This window comes from Pangasianodon hypophthalmus, chromosome 6 (genome assembly GCF_027358585.1).
Source record: "Pangasianodon hypophthalmus isolate fPanHyp1 chromosome 6, fPanHyp1.pri, whole genome shotgun sequence".
NCBI classification, from domain to species: domain Eukaryota; kingdom Metazoa; phylum Chordata; class Actinopteri; order Siluriformes; family Pangasiidae; genus Pangasianodon; species Pangasianodon hypophthalmus.
This window is the reverse complement of record NC_069715.1, coordinates 28,532,666-28,551,948: the sequence shown is the minus strand read 5'-3', so window position 1 is coordinate 28,551,948 and position 19,283 is coordinate 28,532,666. Positions and strand designations below refer to the sequence as shown.

Genomic DNA, 19,283 nt, shown 5'->3' with positions numbered 1-19,283 from the left:
CGCTTTTTAAAAAGGCGATTTGTATCATTAAACTTTTATTTTATTTTTATTTTAGAATTTGTTTTTATAACATTCACTGGTCCAACCAGCGTACCAATCGTTTAAGTTTCCTTTTTCGTCCTGTTTTATAACTTTACCCACAATGCTCCGCGGTGTCGTATTTCCGGTTCGGATTTCTTCCTTCCTCCTTTAGGTGGACGGCCAAAAGGAAAGAGGTAGGTGACCGGGAGAGAAGAAGGATTATGATTTATTTTTTGGGATTAGTTGCTGTTTGTGTTTGTGTTTTTACTCTAAATAAGCTTCTACAGCGGTTCCATGTTTATCTGTTCATCTACACAAAATGGTGGTTTTGTCATTTATCGAAAAACTCAGCGTGACATTGAGCCGGTTCAGGCTGCCGCATTGGTTTCGGTTGTGTCCCAAATTACTCCATCCTCCCTTAATAAGTGCACTAATATCCAGTGTCGAAACCTACACATTTAGTGCACTAGCTCTGTATGTAATTGGAATGTGTTTGGAAGTGAGCCGGTTTCTTCTCCGGATGAAGTTATTTTGATGGCCGGATTTTTGAAGCTTCTAGCTCACAATAGCTAGTTAGCTTTAGCTGACTGTATCATGTAGTTGTGCGCTACTGTGCTAAATGAAGTTCTCAATATAAACACGATACAAAGTGAGAAATTTGTTGATCTTGTGCTCGACCCAATATGACCTTCGTGAAGCTAACGCTAGCTGTTTTGCTAAGCTAACATACAGTAACTGACTAGCTCCATATATGCAGTATAATAACGCAATACTATGATGCTGGAATAATAATTCTCATATTAGCCAGGCATACTGCGTTATTAAGTACTGTATTTGAATTGAATTCTCCCCACACACTTAATTATTTACACGTATAATGATTTTTCTGTGAATTATTGCCTCTAAGAGCCCAGAAGTGCATTAACTCACTGTGTCTGATGAGAGGACTGGGATTGTGCGTCGCACTGCAGCTCATCACAGTCAGGAGATGTAGAGGAAAAAGCTCAGCTGTTACACCCAACCTAGATCACTAGTTTGATCACTGCTGTGGGTTATGGACAGAAATATCATCCATGTGCTGTTTAGATTATGTACACACTCCAAAATATAACCTTAATATTGTATTTTGTAGCGTTTCTAGCTAGAAACCAATGACCATGCCATGAGAAAATACACCTGTTTGTATTGTATATAGTCGCTCTGCGCATTGCCAGTGTCTGGTGTAAAGGCTTTGATTAAAATGACCAAACCAGGTGTAAACTATTTAACAATAACAACCTGACTGTTTTTATTATCATTGTTATTATTTAATATTCCATAACTGAACGATTATATGTATAGAACTACATGATAAACAATGGTAGATAAAAAAAAAAATCATAAGCATTTTAGACAATCTCAAAGTTGAGAACTTATAATTAATATCCTATATTATTAACTGTTATTTTTATTTCCACACAGAATGCTGGCAACTAGAGCTCTTCGTCTTGTTGGGAAGCGCGCCTTGTCGACTTCAGCATGCCTGCGTGGCCATGGTGAGTTTCTCTAACACATCGTGTTACTGATATACTGACACTTCAATACTGTTGCGCTTTTTTTTTTTTTTTTTTTTTTTTTTTTTTTTTTTTTTTTTTTTTTTTAAACATGTATTTTAATAATGGATCCCAGAAATAACCGTGACTCTGAAACACTGCAAAGTGCTGAAAGGGAACGACAGCTAGGTCTATGCTGAAGTTTTGGGGTCGGACATCTCTGGAGCTGATCATTTGGAATTGTTGCTTTACTGCGTCATAATTAATTAGAAGAACAGGAACTAACTAACTAATAACTAACACTAAGAACAGGAAGAATGGGTTCGAGTATCTTGTAAGGTTGTAAGGTGCACCTGGTACACAAGATCAGTTTGATGCTCCTCAGACACCTCAAGTGCACAATTTAACATGTTATATACTCCGTATACTCCTCTCACAAACAAAACTAGGTTTACAACTCGCACGTTTATGGCTAGCTAGAATACAAAGAACAGTAGTATTGTAGTTACAGTATGGACATCACTTCTTTTGTTCATATCGGTACCAAAACATGCTCTTTGCAGAGCTTTCTTTACTTAAAATGCATCACTAATAAGTTTTTGCATCATCCTCGGGTCTTTAAAATTTTTTATTTCTGACATGATAATTATCAGGCTTGTGGTTCTTCATAAGCACTGTGCTTTTTTTTTTTTATTTATTTATTTTTTTTTATTAGTAAATTAGTAAAAAAAAAAATGACATTTTTAGAAAAGCCATGGAAATGTTGTCTCCTGTTTCTCATAGTGCTTAAGTAATGAGGAACTGAGACGATGCAGTTCAGTCCTGGTTCAGACTCGACATGGCTGTTAGGCAACTTAACACATTAAAGCAATAAAATATTGGTGTTGATGGTGAATTATCATAGAGGGCGGTTCCTTGGAATCTGGTACAAAGTAAATTAACAGCTAGTAAGACTACGGTTCCTTATTCCAGTGGTTTTCATCCCTTTTTGTGTCTAATGGGCCTGTTCTTGTTTTCTTTTAGGAGTCGCCAAGGTGGAGGACTACACCCTCCCAGCATATTTTGACCGCCGTGAGGTCCCCCTGCCTGAGATTAGATATGTCCAGCAACTGAATCCGGAGCAGAAGTCCCTCAAAGAGAAGGAGAAGGGCTCCTGGGCTGTGTTGTCCAACGAGGAGAAAGTTGCACGTACGTACACACGAAGATTCACATGGTTCAGATTTCCAGACCTGTGTCTGTTCGGTAAATGTTGCCAGGGGACGTGTAGTATTAATGATAGATTCACACTTTAAATCGGAGAGATGTACGCTAACCAAAAAGTCTATGCGTACTGCACAAACCTCGTATTAATAGTCTTTAATAACCGTTATTATAAGCACTTGTTGTAAGATTTGTAGCCAGACAAGTTGATGATTAGTAGGTCACATGACCATAACATAGTGCTAAGATCTCACTATCTTACATAAATCTCGCTTCCCCAACACTTTTAAACATAAATAATTGGTTTCATTTTGTTTCTTCAGGAGATGATAGAAAAGAGCGAGTGCTTCTCATATGATTTATGATAGGATATAATGAACAAGATATCGTTTCTGCATATTCCCAGACTTTACTTTGGATCCTTACTTATTGTTGTTTCTTTGCTTGTTGCAGTGTACCGTATCAGCTTCAAGGACAGCTTTGCTGAGATGGATAAGGGTACAGGGGAGTGGAAGACCGTGGTCGCTGGAGTCTTGTTCTTCATTGGCTTCACTGGCTTTGTCGTGCTGTGGCAGAGGAAATATGGTACACGTACTTGTCCTTAACGTACTGTAGTTAGCGGTTATCTGATATTCAATACCCTTCTGTATCAACAGAAAACTTGAGTGTAAATGTCACTGAAGTAATTCTGTTTCGGTTTTGCAGTTTACGGAGACGTTCCTCACACCTTCGACCCCGAGTACAAGCAGAAGGAGCTCCAGAGGATGCTTGACATGAGGATCAACCCCGTCGAGGGCTTTTCCGCCAACTGGGACTATGAGAACAAAGCTTGGAAGAAATAAATTGTCTTTAATGTTTTATCAGTGGACCACGTTACACAACTTCATGTTAAGTTTCAGTGTGCAGATCAGTGAAAAGTCGATGTATGACTTTGTCTATACCTCAATGAATGCGTCCTGGAAGACCACTTCCTCTTAAGGTTATTGTATACTATAAAGAGAATAAAACTCCCAACCATCTTTGTGTTGTCGATTCTTATCCTGTTTACGACATACAGTATTTGACGTGTTAATTTTGAATTCTTTTGGTCACCAAGAGGATAAGAGACACCGGTAAATCAAAAGCTCTGCCTTAATGGCTCAGCTGTGTCTTCACTACTGTGAGTGTGTTCTATAACCTGTGATTAATCTCATCCTCCTTCCTCCCATCACTCATTAATAAGAGCCAGAGGCATTCCATCCTTCTCCATTAGAGAACTGTAGCCAGAGAGTTGAAGATCCTTGATAAGAGGGGCGGCTTTTTGGAGCTCAGAGTAGAGCTGCTGCTTCTCCATGTTGAGAAGAACCTTTTTAATGTGGTTCAGGTTACAGGAGTACCTGGGACTTTTTTTTAAATTTTTTTATTTTTACCCCACTCCAGGAATTGCGACTGATCCTTAAACAATCTTGCCTTCTTCTGGATATGAGTGGGTGATATGATTAAAAAAAAAAAAAAATCATATCAAGATTCTTGAAGACTTTTCTAAAATACATGATGTGTATCACAATATACATGCCAGCAAAACTGTAGTGTTACATAAAAAAAATTAAATAAAAATTGGTGTTTGTTTTAGATTGAAATTTTTTTAAATTTGTATTTTAACATTCAAAAATTTTAAAGATTAAGTACAATACAGTTTAACATCAACTCAGCTCCTTCAGATCAGTTTGTAATTAAATAAAAAATATATTGCAACATAATTTATCACAATATCGATGATGTTTCGTCATATCACCCATCACCCATTCTCCTGCAGACACTGTTGCCCAATCCCACAGACACACCTGACCAATCCCGTCCACTCCTGAAGGAATTTGGACAAATCCCGTCCTCTCAAGAAGGAATTTCAACCAATCCTGTCCTCTCCCGAAGGAATTTCCAGCAATCCCGTCCTCTCCCGAATTAATTTTGACCAATCTAGTCCATGGTGAATTCTGTAACTTTGCTCCCAGTGTTGCTGAAAAATAAGCTAAAAAAAAAAAAACTGTTAGAGAGGAGTAACTACTATAAATAGTACAGAAAGATCTCACACACACACACACAGTCAGTTGGTAGCCACTTTGATGGGAGCACCTCTGTATATTCACTGTCCATATACATGGTTCATCTACTACAGAGAAGGAGGTGCTACTTATACTATTAATACTATTAGTGATTAGGCATCTGTTCCTTTACGTAGTTTCAATATTGTGAAACCAATTGTGGCAGAGCGCTGTAGAATTCTCAATTCTGATTGGTCAGAAGGTGTTGATTCATTTTCTATATCACAAAATCACAGATATATATTAATACGCTCGTTATAATATAGTAATTATAGTAACTATAGTAACAACTTACATAGGTAGCGGTCTTCAGGACGGAGGAGTTTATGAATTGCTTTTTCTCGGTATAGCATGACAAGCTGCGTTTTTTTTTGTTTTATTAACTTCAAGAGAGAGAAAAATGAAAGGCTGGTGAGGGGACGACTGTTTACAGCTGCTATAACGTAAGTAATAACAGGAACTAACTTGTTTTGAGGACGTTCCACAATATTACATGTAGCTATAAATGGATAATAAGTGCGAGGTATTGCTGTTTAATAACGAAAAATGTGTAAACACTTCGGGATGTGGTGTTGTTGGAAGAAAATCTCAAAACTTCGAGTCGGGCTGAATCACACCACCCATGTCGTTGATTATTTTCCTATAACGGCATGTCCTGAAGTGTTTTATTTCTTACTTAATGGAGATTTCCTGCTTGGTGAAGCTTGAAGAAAGGAAATGAAATGAAGATATGGGTTATATGGCAAGTGTAAAGCAGACAAAATCCATGTTATGATCAGTGATAAATGATAAATGTATGATAATGACTCTGTCATGAGTGTAAAGAGTTAAAGTGGTGTCCTGTTGTGATGTCACACAGTCCATCTTAGTAAAAATACAGAAGCGTGTTTTAATGCAGCTCTACAAAATTAGACTGGTATAAGAGTTTGACTTTAAGAGGACTTTTCAGATCTGTGGACCACCAGGAACATCATTTTAGGTCTGCAGTACAGCTTTTTTCCCTTCTACAGCTGTTCCATGTAGCCAAATATCCGTGAAGTGAGAGCTAGTGCTTTTGGTGTGAGCAGGAGGCTAACGCTGCTAAGCTATGCTAGCTTTCATGGTCACCACACATCGCAAATAATTCTTCATGTAAAACAAAATCCTCCTCCAAAATCATGGGGAACGGAATGAACAAGGTAATTTCAACTCAAAGTCTCTCTGGGGCCAGTTGTCGAAACAATTAACTGGAGTTATTTCATAATAAAATGTCTGTTAGCTGTGGGGTAGCGGAGTAGTAACTAGGCTAAGGCTGAACTACAAATGAGTAGCCGCTCCCTATATAAGTGCACTATGACGTAATGGCGCCTGCAGCCTATGTAGTGCACTATGTAGTGAAAAACGAGGCATTTGGGATGCGGCTCATGTTACCGTACGCTCATGTCATGATAGTTTGGGAAAAGTAAAATGGCAGAGATTACATGGACATTTAAATGTTATTATTTTTTTTTAAATTATTATTATTTTTTTAATTATTATTTAACATTCCTTATTGTGGACCCATTTGAGTAACAAACATTATTATTATTATAAATACCACATGCTATTAATTCTGCTTTTATATATATATATATATATATATATATATATATATATATATGTATATATAAATGTATAAATAAAAATATATACAGCTTAATAAATAAACAAATGCATACAATATACAAGATAATGAACTAATAATGAACTAATGCTTACTTTTTGCATAGGTTATTGACGGTCTCTATTTAGGAAATATAAGAGGTAAGCAAAAAAAAAATATATATATTTATATATTTTTTTTAAATTTTATATATTTTATATTTATCTATCCTTACCAAGATATAAATTTTACGTTGCTGTAAAATGTTTGAGTCCAAAGTGAATATTAAGTATTAAATATTGTCCTTTACATGTACGTATTCTAGTGTTTGTTTGTTTGTTTGTTTGTTAGTTAACTTATTTCTAAATCCCATCCGTGCTTTTTTTTGGTATGTTTTTATATAATAATTTTTTATATGATGTTCTGATCTTGAATCATCTTTATATATATATAATTTCCAAACCATATTAGCTGTATAATCTCCTGGCTAGTGTAAAAGTTACTACCATCGTTTCATCCTTTAACATATCTCGATGCTGCACGTAAAATGCAAGGTGTAAAGCTTGACTTCCGCCTTTATACGGACAAGCACAGAGCAGAAATCATGTCATCTCACACCATCTGATATTTTGCTATTTATAGTTGTTCTTTCAGTTGCCCTTCATGTCCTCTGCAGCGAAACACTTAAAAATAGACCAGAGAAAACTGATATGCGGAGCCCAGACTGTAACCCAGTAGTCGTGTTATAATTATAAATTACGATGAAAGTATATCTTAAACAGTCGACAAGATTGGACTGGAAAAAATAACTCGTTATCTGACTAGCTGAAACACGCTTCCTTAGTATTACAGACAAGAACGTTAGGAAAGAAAATAAGATAAAAACATGTCTGATAACAAATTTAAATTCCTCTTCTCATGTCATCTACCACTACAGTACTGGGTGTGTTATGTAAGGAATAAAACACTTGGGGGTGTGCTGTTACAGGAAAATAATCAACGACAGCGTGGTGTGATGAAGTGGAGTTACTGATACCGCCCTGAAGCTGATTATTTTACAATAACAGCACGTTCCGTAGTGTTTTATTTCTCTTATACCACAGCAATTTGCCAACAAGTACAATTTTTTACTTATTAAAGAACAGCACGTCATACGTTTTATCCGTTTTTAGTTACATTTAACGGAGTGAAACATCCATGAAGCAAGTTAGTTCCTGTTCTCACTTACGTTATAGCAGCTATAAACGTCCTTCCCTCACCAGCCTCTCATTTTTAAGTTAATAAGACAAAAAAAAAAAAAGCCCACACAGCTTGTCATGTTACTGAGAAACCGCAAAGTGTAAAGTCCTCTTGTGGAGGAAAACATAAAGTTACAGATTTACCTCTGATTGCTACCAAGCGCTGACACTGGACACTCCTTCTATAAATGTTAAATAAACATCTAGCGAATGTTTTAATTACTTTATAACAGTCAGCCTAATTTTAGCTAGGCTGTTTAGACAATTTAAGTTAGGCTAATGTTTGCTATAAAATTTGACTAGTGGTTTACACAATGTAATTGTTAGCCTGATGTTAGCTAGCTCGCTCATGAAGCTGGCTTATATTTTTACTTAATAATTAGCCACATAACTAGCTGGTTTACAAAATCTAAGTTAGGGTTGATTAGTAGCTACCTTGCTACCATATGTAACTACTAGTTTACAAATGATAATGGTTAGTCAGATGTTAGCTATCTTGCTAGTGAAGCTGGAAAATGGTTTCAATTAATAATTAATAAATTATTAATAGTTATTCTAATGTTATGACTTTGTAATGACTTTGGTCACAGAGTAAAATAATTATTCCTAAGATTAGCTAACTGCTTTGAGCAATCTGAGGTAATATAATGTTAGCTAGTTAGCTCAGGTTTTCATTACTTTCTAGTTAGCCAAGCTAGTGTAGACAATATGTTAGCCCAGTGTTAGCTAGCTTACACTTGTAATTATAAGTAAATTAATTGATTAATTTTTAAATTTCTTTATTTTTGAGGGTGTTTAAGGGTGTAAATCGCTGTACTTTATGGTCAGTGTTATTTTCCCTCAGGTCTTGCTTCTTAGCTTCTACTCTATTCAGTCATCTTCAGTCAGTTTTACTTAAATAAATAAATAAAATAAGTGTATTCTTGCTAGTCGTTGACTGTTTTGTTTTTCCCATCCACAGACTCAGAGAACCGAGAAAGTCTGTCTCAGAATGGCATCACTCACATCCTGTCTGTGTACAACAACGCCAAGCCGGTACTCGAGGTAAAGCTGTGCGAGCTTCTCACTCCCTTTCACCTGTCCTCTGTTCTACTTGTCTGAAGATTTCAACCATGTAGAGGAGTGCAAAAGTTTGTGTACCCTTAGAACAAAGTGATGGCGACAAATCTAATCTACAGCAACAAGGCATTTAATGTGTTAGGATACATATAGACAGGGTAAGGATTAACACTGTAGAAAATGAATCAAGACCTTCTGACCAGTCAGAATCGATAATTCAATAGCGCTGTGAATAAAAACATTTTATTTTTATTTAATGTCATAAGGAATACACTGTAGTTGCATGTTTTGACCACATGAGGGCAGTCACGTAAAACACTGGAATCTGAAAGAGTTCTGCATTGTGCATGTTACTGCTCATCTTTAACTCTTTAAATCTTCTTTAAATCTTCTGTATTACTTTATTCTCTTTATTTTTATACTTTATAAAAATCCATCCATGTGCATTCACTAAATGAATTAAGAGATGAATTTATATTTTGTGTATGTGTTCTACGAATTTATTTTATAGATATAATCATTTCTTTTTTTAGGACATGACGTACCTTTGCATACATGCAGCAGACGCATCTAATCAAAACTTGTGAGTAATAAACACACACACACACACACACACACACTATTTATCACATACCAGGGTTACTCAACATCATATCAGCAGCCCCATGTGTGCGCAGAAGATCAGCATCAGGATAACACAGCTAGCGATGTATTACACAACATTCTCAACACATTGTGTTTTACTGACTGTTTAAAGAGGATGTAAAGGTGACAGGTCCACGTCAGGTATTACTGTAGCAAAGAAATAAAAACAAGACGACCTCTGATTTGTAGGGATACCTTTAATAATAATTATGATTATTATTATTATTAGGATCCCCCCCCCCCCCCCTCCCCAATTTTGTCTGCTCTTTTCGAACTGCTGCTCATTCTGCATCCCAGGACGGCGTAACACACTCGTAGGAAAGTGCTATCTGCTCTCTTCCACAGACGCTTACGATTGGTTAGTGTTGCTGTGATTGACGGGGAGAGAGAGAGTATGCCCCTCCCACTCAAACAGCACGACCAACTTAGCTCCCACGATGGCTGCGGCATCGTCAGGATTCGAACTCTCGTGACTATAGGGTCAACGCTTTTCTGTTGAGTCACTCTCTGTTGTCACGATGAGATTGGTTTAAAAGCCTGGTATATCGTCACTGTTGGTGCCAGTGGTGCTGCTTTTACCGTTATCCCAAGGTTTTCATAGCTGTCTTAACTCCCACCATCCTTACTGTTTACCTTCTGCAAAATCAAAAAGAGAATACTGACGAGGTATGTCTCAGCTTTAAACTTAGACAGAGCGTTTAATCCTCCAGAAGTACGAAAGGTACGCAGACGGGTGTCACTACACGTGTATACGGAATCGCATGCCAAGTACAGCCCCGGCCTTATATGGCCATCTGAGCCATTAGAAGATATTTTAATGCAGAGACATGACAACAGTTACTGGAGTGGGGAAAAGAAAGCAATTTGAAAGGATTTTTAGCATAATATTGCAACACACGATCAATTTCCAGCAAAAACAGCTACTCTTTTTTTTCTTTAACAGATCCAGCACTTCTCCTCTTTGCATTCTCTGTACTACAATAAAATGCAGGACTTCATATTCTTCTTCAAATTCTTCATAGTTCTGATTCAGTAAATGCAATAGTGCTCCCTAGTGCACACAATCACACTACGGCTTGGGCAAGTAAGGCTTGCTTTCACACAAGGTCACAGCAGCCAAAGCATGTTGAAGTTAAAAAGTTTAACTTTTCTGTGAAAAGCACAGTGACATCTATTTCCTGACCAATCAGCTCACAGCTCAGGGGAAGTGAGAAAAAACAACATGGAGGACTCAAAATAAGAAAGTTAGTCTTGTTAGTAAGTGAAATTGAGAAGTGTAATGATACACTGAATTGGAGATATTTTAACATAAATATTTTAACACTGTAGTAATGAACTAGTGTAGAGGTGACAGACTGGTTCGTTTTGGGATGTTTATCGGTCTCCGATGTCACAGGCTGGTCTACATGCTGTCTGCTCGCACATGCACTTCTCTTAATGTTCTGTCTCAGCAAAGCTGCCGTCTGTTTGAGGAAATGTTGGAAAATGAATCTAAACTTTATTATAGTTAGCTTGTGCTAGCTAAGATTTGGTTATCGTTGTTATGGTTACAGTGTTCACGTTGCGGAAGACAATTTTTTTCTCAATATCAGCACACCAGTCAGTGCTTTTTCTCAAAAGTTGGCAGACATGTATACGAACGCTTGTACATGTTCACAGATCCACAGACGCAGAAGCCTTCACACTGGTGCTGAATGTGAGCTCCAAGGCAGGCTTATCTACACATACACACACACACACACACACACACACACGCACAGAGGGCAGATAGATGGAGATGGTTCCTCGTGTCTGACTCATTGAACACATCTCCACGCCCCCCCCTTCCTGTCCAGTTTATTATCACTGCTTTACGACACACCGGATAACTTTAGACCTCCCTGTCTTAGTCATGTACTATTGCAGGAGAAGAACGCTTGCAAAAAAAGTTTACTATTTGAAAGAATCTGTGTTATTTTTTAAAATGTCCCCAAACAGAATATTTGATCTGGAATGAGGTGAGGATTATAGAAAACAAAGTGGCTTTAAGAAAACTTTTAGATGTCGACTACAGTTTTGCTGTCACTCTCTCTCAGTGCTGTTGAATTCTCGATTCTGATTGGTCAGGAGGAGTTGACTAACTTTCCGTAACAGCAGAAAATGAATCTGACCGTAATTCAGCTGCAAATCACAGGTGTTCATTAATGTTTGTACGGCAGACATTTTATGTAAACGGATGAAAAAAGGTGTAATGGTTGCTATGGCGCTGTTTATTTAATGCTTATGGAAGGAGTCTCCAGTGTCAGCACTTTGTCAGAGGTAAAGCTGTAAATTTAGGGAAAGTGTCCAGGGCAGAGGAGTTTATGCTTTGCGGTTTCTCGGTAACATGGCGGTTTATATCTGCTACAATGTAAGTGATGAGGTTTCACGGACGCTCCACAATATTAAACGTAAGTATAAATGGCTAAAAAGCATATGCTGTTTTTTAATAAATAAAAATGTGCTATCGGTGGGAAAGTGCTGTGGTGTAAGGGGATTAAACACTTCAAGAAGTGCTGTAATAGGAAAATAATAAACTTTAGAGTGAAAACAGTGACAAATCTGCTTCATCCCACCACCCTGTCGTTGGTAATTTTCCTACAGCAGCACATCCCCGTGAGTTTTATTCCTTACTTAAACATTTCCATGACACAAAACACACGTCTGAGTGAAGGCTGTCCTGAATTGGGATTAGTGCTGTATGCGTGAGGGTTACTGAGGGGCTTTGGCCCACTGTTGCAATCTAGCAGGAGGAAGGAAGCCAGCAGTGGCCACCAAACCTATTAAAAACCTTTCTGTCACAATCCCACAGATTTAAAAATAAGGATAACGGTCAATCTGCTTATTTCATCAGCACCCTTACTGTCTTTTTTTTTTCTCACACACACACACACACACACACACACACACTACTGAACTGAATGAACACTGTATTTATATGCAGTGTGTCAAATCATCGAGGAATATTTTAATGCATATCTGTGTGGACGTCATGATGCATCTTCTGCATGACGTAAAGCAACACTTTAGGTAAATTCTGGTGGAACGTTAAGGTGCTTGCATAGCTGGAGGACAGTATGAGACTCAAAGCTCATCCGAAATGAGCTGATGGTGCTAGATAACTCTTACTATTTTTCAGATATAGTTTCAGGGTAATATTTTTGACCGCATTATTTTTGATCCTCAGCACAAGCGCACACAGAGCCATTTTGGATAAACAACATTTCACACCAAAATATACAGAAATAAAGAAAGCTGTTTTACGGTTATTTCTTACCATTCTAAAATGTAATATACAGTTAAGTGCAAAGATTTGTGTTCTCATGCTACTGTCACTCATTTTTGTGTTTTTTTTTTTTTTTCCAGCAAGCAGCACACATTTTACATGTAAACTTACAGGAATCGCACTTTTAAAATGCGCTGCTGCCAGCAGATTTTTTGGTCACACAGCACTGCTTCTATAGTTGAAAAAGTTGAACTTTTTATAAAAGCATAGACTGATATCCTCCCATTCAACGTGGAGAAGATTTACGAAATGTTGAATCAAAAATATCTCATTGCCAGTATTCCACTGTTGAAATGTGACACAAAATAGGAACGCTTAGTGTTGTGCTTTATACACTGTTGTATGTTATACTGAAAAGATGTTTGATCTTGGAACTGAGTATGAATATACCAGTGTGTTTCTGTACAGCAAAAGCAGGAAAATTGAACAATTTCTCTATTTTTAATAAATAACAAGCTGGCAAGATATCTTGAGATTGATACTGCATTCGACTAAACCTCATAACTTAGAATTTCTGATTTCCGACTATGAAAAACCAAAGGAACCTCCCCTCAATCTGGAATTCCTACTCGGAAAGTTGGGAATGTCTTTCTTTTCCTTCAAAAGTTGATTCTAAAGTTACAAAAAGTTTTCAGAAAAGCAAAGAGTGATGTCAAGCATTTTTCCCCTCCCGACAATCCAGGTTGATGAAAAACGAGAAAAACAGACTTGGAGGAGATTTACAAGATGTTAAATTGAAAATATTTCATTGCCAATATTCCAATGTTGAAAAATACTAAAAATAACAGCGTGTGTTTGTTTGGGATGTTCACTGGTACACCAATCTTTATCTCATCTTCATTAATAAATCTGAACTGGAGTGCAAGCCAGGCTAGTTAGTTAGTCGATAAAAGCTAGGATTGGTAAGAGCGTTGTCATGGTTACATTCTGCATGAGATGCTTTTTTTTTTTTTTTTCTTTCAGGACATTGGGGATAGTCCTTAAAGAAGAAGCAAAAATCCAAGGGGTGGAGATGGACCTCACTCAACTCTTTTTATAAGCGTAACACTAAGCCCTAACACTAACCCCTAATCGTAACCCGCGTGTTGCAGTACAACACAAAACAACACACTTATCCATCCTGAAACACACTGAGCTGTCTCCACCCCTTGAATTTTTTTTTATTTGACCCTGCCCAGGTAGGAGGGGCTGGATCAGGTCTGACTCCACCCCCTGGAGTTTTGGTTCTGCATCTAGAGATACTTGGCTCAGAAGGTGCTCCAGCTAGTGGTTTTTTTGTGAAAGAAAAGAAACCTTGAGATATTACACTAACAAGAATCTCAAACAGACAGAAACACGGACAACCGAAACTGTAATGCCTCTACCACCTGGTATACAAAACAATAAAAAGCCTTAAAAGACAGGACAAAACAGAAGACTCGACACTACACCCCTTCAAAAGTTCTCAAACACTTTTTAAGTTGGATTTTTTTAAATTGGAAAAAAGCAGCTCTATTTTCCAAGAGTTTAAACGTGCGGCTGTATCGTCCAATTTAAACAAAAGTAAAACCAACAAAAACTATTTGAAAACAACCAGAAGCAAAGTTTCCACTGAGGATCCAGCGAATGTCTGACTTATTTTCCCCTATAATGATTTCAGCGCTAATATTTCAGTTTGCTTGAATGTGCACTTTCTTTTCTTTTCTTTTTTTTTTTTTTTTTTTTTGCACGGATTTGCTTTCGTTTCAGACTGAGTGACCACACGGGAACAAAATCTGCAAATCTACCATCAATGGCGGAAATGCGATTGTGCTGATGGTGTCATTTAAAGAAGCAAAAGCAGTCTTGTTTAGCTTAGCTTGATTGGGAAATCAAGACCTTTAAAGCAGATTGCTCTGCATGTGGTCTTGTGTTTTGCAATGCTGATGAATTTCACAACATCACCTGAAGAGTCTAAAGAGAATTTCGCACTGGTGACTGGTTACATCAAGACCAATTATTACGCTATATAGTATTATTACACCATATAGCTCATAGAGATGTGCTTTATAAACTTTTGCATCTTTAAAATCTGTAAAGGTGTTTTATCTCAGAACTTTAAAGGAAAATCCTGAAAATCTGAGTATTAATATTCATGAGTGCTCCTGTATAGGCAAAGGTAGAATTTCGTTATTTTTTATTAAAATAAATAACCAGCTTTTTTTTAAAAAAATGTCAGGACCTTTCCTGTGATTTATGCTGCATTCATAAAGATCATAACTCTAAAAAGACGAAGAAAATGCTCCACAACCTGGAAATGCTACTCGGAAAGTCAGGAAGGTCTTTTTTTTTTTAAATGCAGCAGATATGGGTAAAAGATGAAAGATGACTTTATGAAGTAATAAATAACAGAAAAAAAAGGAAAAAAGGTGACAGAAATACATTACATTATGTATAAATTATGTACCAAAATGAAATTTATATTTATGTGACATATACAATACTATAAAAAATAGATACTGTAATTTTGTAGATTAAGGGACTCTGTGGAATTTCTACATTAACACCAATGTAATGACTTTTTTTCAGGTTACAGCATTTTAAAGAGTGCATCCGCTTCATCCATGAGTGTCGGCTTAACGGAGGGGCGTGTCTGGTTCACTGGTGAGTGATCTGTGTGTTGTTACTGATTACTGTGTTGAGTAAAAAATATTATTTTTAAGTATCAAAGTATTGCAACAGAAGATGATGAAACAAGGGAGCACAGGACTCAGTGCTGGACTGATTTCCAACATGAACAACAAAATGAAATTAAAAGAAAACCAAGAAATGTACAGTTTTTGCCTTTGGTAGATTTCAAGTCTATCCAAAGCAGTAGACAATTCAGAAAAAGTACAGTCCAAGAAGAGCTGGACATCAGTGCTATTTTTTCAGCCAAATCTTTAAACATACCGTAAAACAACTAGCAGGTTCAGTAATTTAGCTAGCTAATTTTCCCCAGTAGTGTCAGCTAGCTAACTGATACAGAGAAAGCCCCTGTGTTAGGATTCTACATTGAAACATGAATTCTTAGGACGTTAGAACTTTTTTAACTTCATTAGGTGAAAAGGCACCAAATGTACTTTTAAAATGGATCTTAAACATGTTTTGATTGGAAAATCTCAGTATATAAGTACACAAGCAGTGTTTCTGTTCCCCAAACAAATTGTTAAATTAAAATGTTGGTAGTCACAGTTGGTAAGAACGCAACGTGTATCTGTAGTTTTCTTAATCCTAAAAGTGTTACACATATACGTATTTTATTCCACAACATCATTACAACTGATTTTCATACTGCACAAATTTGCACATAGTAGAAATGTCTTTTTATTCTTTTATATTATTAGTTACCTTTCTGTGCTGGATTTATTCTAAACATTTGGGCTGCTTTCAGATCTGTTAATCCGAATCAGATTCTTTTGGTTCGTTTGCTAAAACATATTGGCTGAGGGGTGTGTAGAGCTGAAAATGTGCTCATAATCTCTTTCATGTGGCTCCTGAGTGGTGCAACAGAAAAATGTTGGTCCTATCATCAGGAAATCGCAAGATCAAAGCGATGATGTGGCAGCCGTTCGTGGAAATGCTGTCTGGGTGGGAGGGGCATACTCTCTCTCTCCCCTGTCAATCACAGCAACACTAGCCAATCACGTGTGTGAGACCATGTGGCCGAGGGCAGATAGCGTTTTCCTCCGATTGTGTTACTCTGCACTTTGACACAACATGAGCAGCAGTTTGAAAACATTTGGTTGTTTGACTTCATGTGTCTCAGAGGCACAAAAAAACCCCCAAACCTCTTTCAATCATTCGTGGGAAATGTGGCGATGGAAAAAAATAAACAAACCTTTACAATGCGTGCATTCAGAAAACAAAAATCACCTGAGCATTGAGAATTAAATAAATGATTAATTATAAATACTGAATATAAATATCTAGTATAAACCTTTTCAGTGTATCGCATTCCAGTGTTTATTTTCTCTTTTTGTTTGTCAGTTCAAATCTCCAAAACACATGGCATTTGGCTCGGTTTAGCAGCTCACATCATGTTTGATTCACAGGCGAGTCGATTCAGAGCTGAATCACTTTCTCACTGCAATCAAAGCACGTTCACTTGAAGACCATCTCGCTCAGATGAGTGTGATTGCTGTGTTCTCATCTGCATAAAGAACCACTCTGAACACCACGACTCCACTGAAATGGACTACGCACTGCATATGTGAAAGCCTCTTTAAACACCTGAAAGGAGGATATGATTCATAGTCTGTATGAGCAAACATGGTGGTATATAAATAGAAATGATTTCACAGGTGAGCGTAACTTGTAATACTGACCACAGGGTATAAACAGTGACACACCTCGTCCTGTAATTCCCCTAAGGTGATGTTTACCGGAAGAATGATTTGGCCTCTGTCTTGCATAAACCTGCTCCTGTTCACGCACTGTAGAATCCCGACATTGAGGTGTGCGCAGGGAGGGAGTTTACCTTTTTTTTTATCCTTTCTTTGATTGACACCACTGTTTGGTTTGTGTCTATGTTATGAGATGATTGGTCTTATGTTATTATGACGTTTGGCCTGTTTCAGCCTAGCTGGAGTTTCACGCAGTACCACCATGGTGGTGGCCTATCTGATGACCGTCACCACCTACGGCTGGGAGGAGTGTTTGTCTGCGGTTAAGGCTGTGCGATCGTTCGTGGGTCCTAACTGCGGGTTCCAGCAGCAGCTACAGCAGTTCCAGCGGACGCAAGTTTCAGAGGTATCAAAATGTCATACAACATAAGAGCGCTCTTTATGTTTCTCCAGTTCTGTGGCAGGTGATGTGAAAGGAATAAAACACTCTGTGTCGTTCTGTTATCGGAAAACAATCAACGACAGGATGGTGTGACAAAGCGGAGTTACTGTTACCACCCGAAAGTTGATTATTTTACAGTAACAGCACATCCAAAAAAGTCGTTTATTCCTCTTACACCACAGCAATTTGCCAATGATTACAATTTTTTTAAATTTAAAAACATGCATAACCACGTACAATTTATCAAAGGAAAAAAAAGCAATTATGTGATGTTCACCATAATGTAAAAAAAATATTTAACGGCTTTTCTTGTTACTTATCAATCTGAAAGTGCTTATTAGTGACACAAAGTCTATTACGAAAAGATCCAACTTGGGTGTCATGAAGTCAGGAAGATGTCCTCAAGCTTGAGCTCAGCACATGACATGGCTGCTCACCTCATTAAGTAAGGAATAAAACAGTAGGGGGAGTGACGTTATAGGAAAATAATCAATGACGGGGTGGTGTGATGAAGCAGAGTTACTGATATGCAGAGGTTGATTATTTTCCAATAAGTATGCTTCTTATAGTACAGCGATTTGGCAATGATTACATCTGTCTGTACGTTGTGGAATGTCCACCAGACAAGTTAGTTCCTGTTCTCATTTATGTTAAAGCAGGTTTTCAAAACAAAACCCAAGAACCAATAAGTGTTCAAGATTTAACCTTTTTTTTACTTAATGACAAGTTCAACTATTTGTATGTTGAGCAATTGGATTATTTGTCACAGTCTTCAATTCCAGTCAGCTCCATAAAAGTGTTAAAAGTGACCCCGAGACGTGACGGCTCACTCTTAAACGCCCACATGCACATGGGCTCAGTGTAACTCAGGAACCAAAATAAATGGTTTAGAAAATCATTTGCATCATAAGTGTTTGTTCACCGTGAATATCTTTAACAAGCTCTTCTCAGTGACGATAAGGATTGCTCATTTTTTCCTCCCTTCAAATACCACCTTAATATCTCTGTCTGTTGTGTCATCACTTAAAACAGTAACTTACTCTGAAAAAAACGACAACAATTGAAGCAGATCTTCCTTTGGTTTCCTGCCAGATTGTCTGTCACCTCTGACTTACACGCAGTGATGCAATCCGTCAAACAGACCTGAAACAAGTCATGACTGGAAGCTTAGCTGGGTGCTCTGCTCCTGATTTGCTCTGTTTGTCAGTGCTTATTTTTAAAGAAGAAGTTTAAAGAAGTAAGATTTATTTCAAAGTGGATATTAATTTAAACTTTATTTGCAAAGACACAGTTCAGAATATGTTAAAAATAAGGTATGTACGCTATCCTGATGGGTAATCATAAACTCTATCACATCCCACAGTGTTGTTGAATTCTCGATTCTGATTGCTCAGAAGGTGTTGATTAATTTTCCATAACAGCAGCTCTTAAAGTCGTTCCAGTTTATATTGATGCACTCGTTCAAATACGTTATCGTTTCTATAGTAACAGCCCTTTCACAGGGACTTGTACTGCAGACGCTCCACATAAATGGATTAAAAACTTTTGCAGTTGTTGAAATGGCGAAGTTTTCTCTGTTGATTTAACATTGATGGAAGGAGTCTCCAGTGTCAGCGCTTTGTAACAGTCAGAAACAATTTGAAACAATTGTGGTTTCTCAGTAACATGATAATCTGCGATTCTTTTTATCTTCTTTATGTCAAGAGAGAAAAAAAGGCTGATGAGGACTGTTTATCGCTGCTATAACAGATGAACTAACAGGAACTAACCTGTTTTGTGGATGTTCCACAACATTAA

General features: G+C 37.3%; 2 protein-coding genes and 1 long non-coding RNA gene across 3 annotated transcripts in view; 2 read left to right on the top strand and 1 right to left on the bottom strand.

The window, feature by feature from the left end:
- The first annotated feature begins 131 nt into the window (after window positions 1-131).
- On the top strand, window positions 132-3,772 carry LOC113526963 (cytochrome c oxidase subunit 4 isoform 1, mitochondrial). Its single transcript, XM_026914421.3, has 5 exons — window positions 132-215; window positions 1,483-1,556; window positions 2,577-2,741; window positions 3,207-3,338; window positions 3,459-3,772. Exons 2-5 carry the CDS (start codon window positions 1,484-1,486, stop codon window positions 3,593-3,595), a joined length of 507 nt encoding a protein of 168 aa, XP_026770222.1. The 5' UTR covers window positions 132-215; window position 1,483; the 3' UTR covers window positions 3,596-3,772.
- The window catches only part of LOC113526961 (uncharacterized), a 21,617-nt gene continuing 4,567 nt past the window's right edge, over window positions 2,234-19,283 (bottom strand). Inside the window, exons 2-3 of the long non-coding RNA XR_003402825.3 lie at window positions 9,387-9,544; window positions 2,234-4,761 (exon numbers count right to left, since the gene is read on the bottom strand). This is a non-coding gene — a long non-coding RNA (uncharacterized LOC113526961). The remainder of the gene's footprint in view (window positions 4,762-9,386; window positions 9,545-19,283) is intronic.
- dusp22a (dual specificity phosphatase 22a) overlaps window positions 5,580-19,283 on the top strand; it is a 22,073-nt gene continuing 8,369 nt past the window's right edge. Inside the window, exons 1-6 of the mRNA XM_026914419.3 lie at window positions 5,580-6,012; window positions 6,583-6,616; window positions 8,655-8,737; window positions 9,286-9,335; window positions 15,249-15,323; window positions 17,279-17,450. Coding sequence (XP_026770220.2) covers window positions 5,992-6,012; window positions 6,583-6,616; window positions 8,655-8,737; window positions 9,286-9,335; window positions 15,249-15,323; window positions 17,279-17,450 — 435 coding nt within the window. The 5' untranslated portion in view covers window positions 5,580-5,991. The remainder of the gene's footprint in view (window positions 6,013-6,582; window positions 6,617-8,654; window positions 8,738-9,285; window positions 9,336-15,248; window positions 15,324-17,278; window positions 17,451-19,283) is intronic.

Excerpts from the sequence above, each read along its gene's own strand:
- LOC113526963 (XM_026914421.3), top strand. The coding sequence starts at position 1,484 with ATGCTGGCAACTAGAGCTCTTCGTCTTGTTGGGAAGCGCGCCTTGTCG. Across the intron at positions 2,742-3,206 it reads CAACGAGGAGAAAGTTGCAC|TGTACCGTATCAGCTTCAAG; the intron begins GTACGTACACAC and ends TGCTTGTTGCAG. Across the intron at positions 3,339-3,458 it reads GCTGTGGCAGAGGAAATATG|TTTACGGAGACGTTCCTCAC; the intron begins GTACACGTACTT and ends TCGGTTTTGCAG.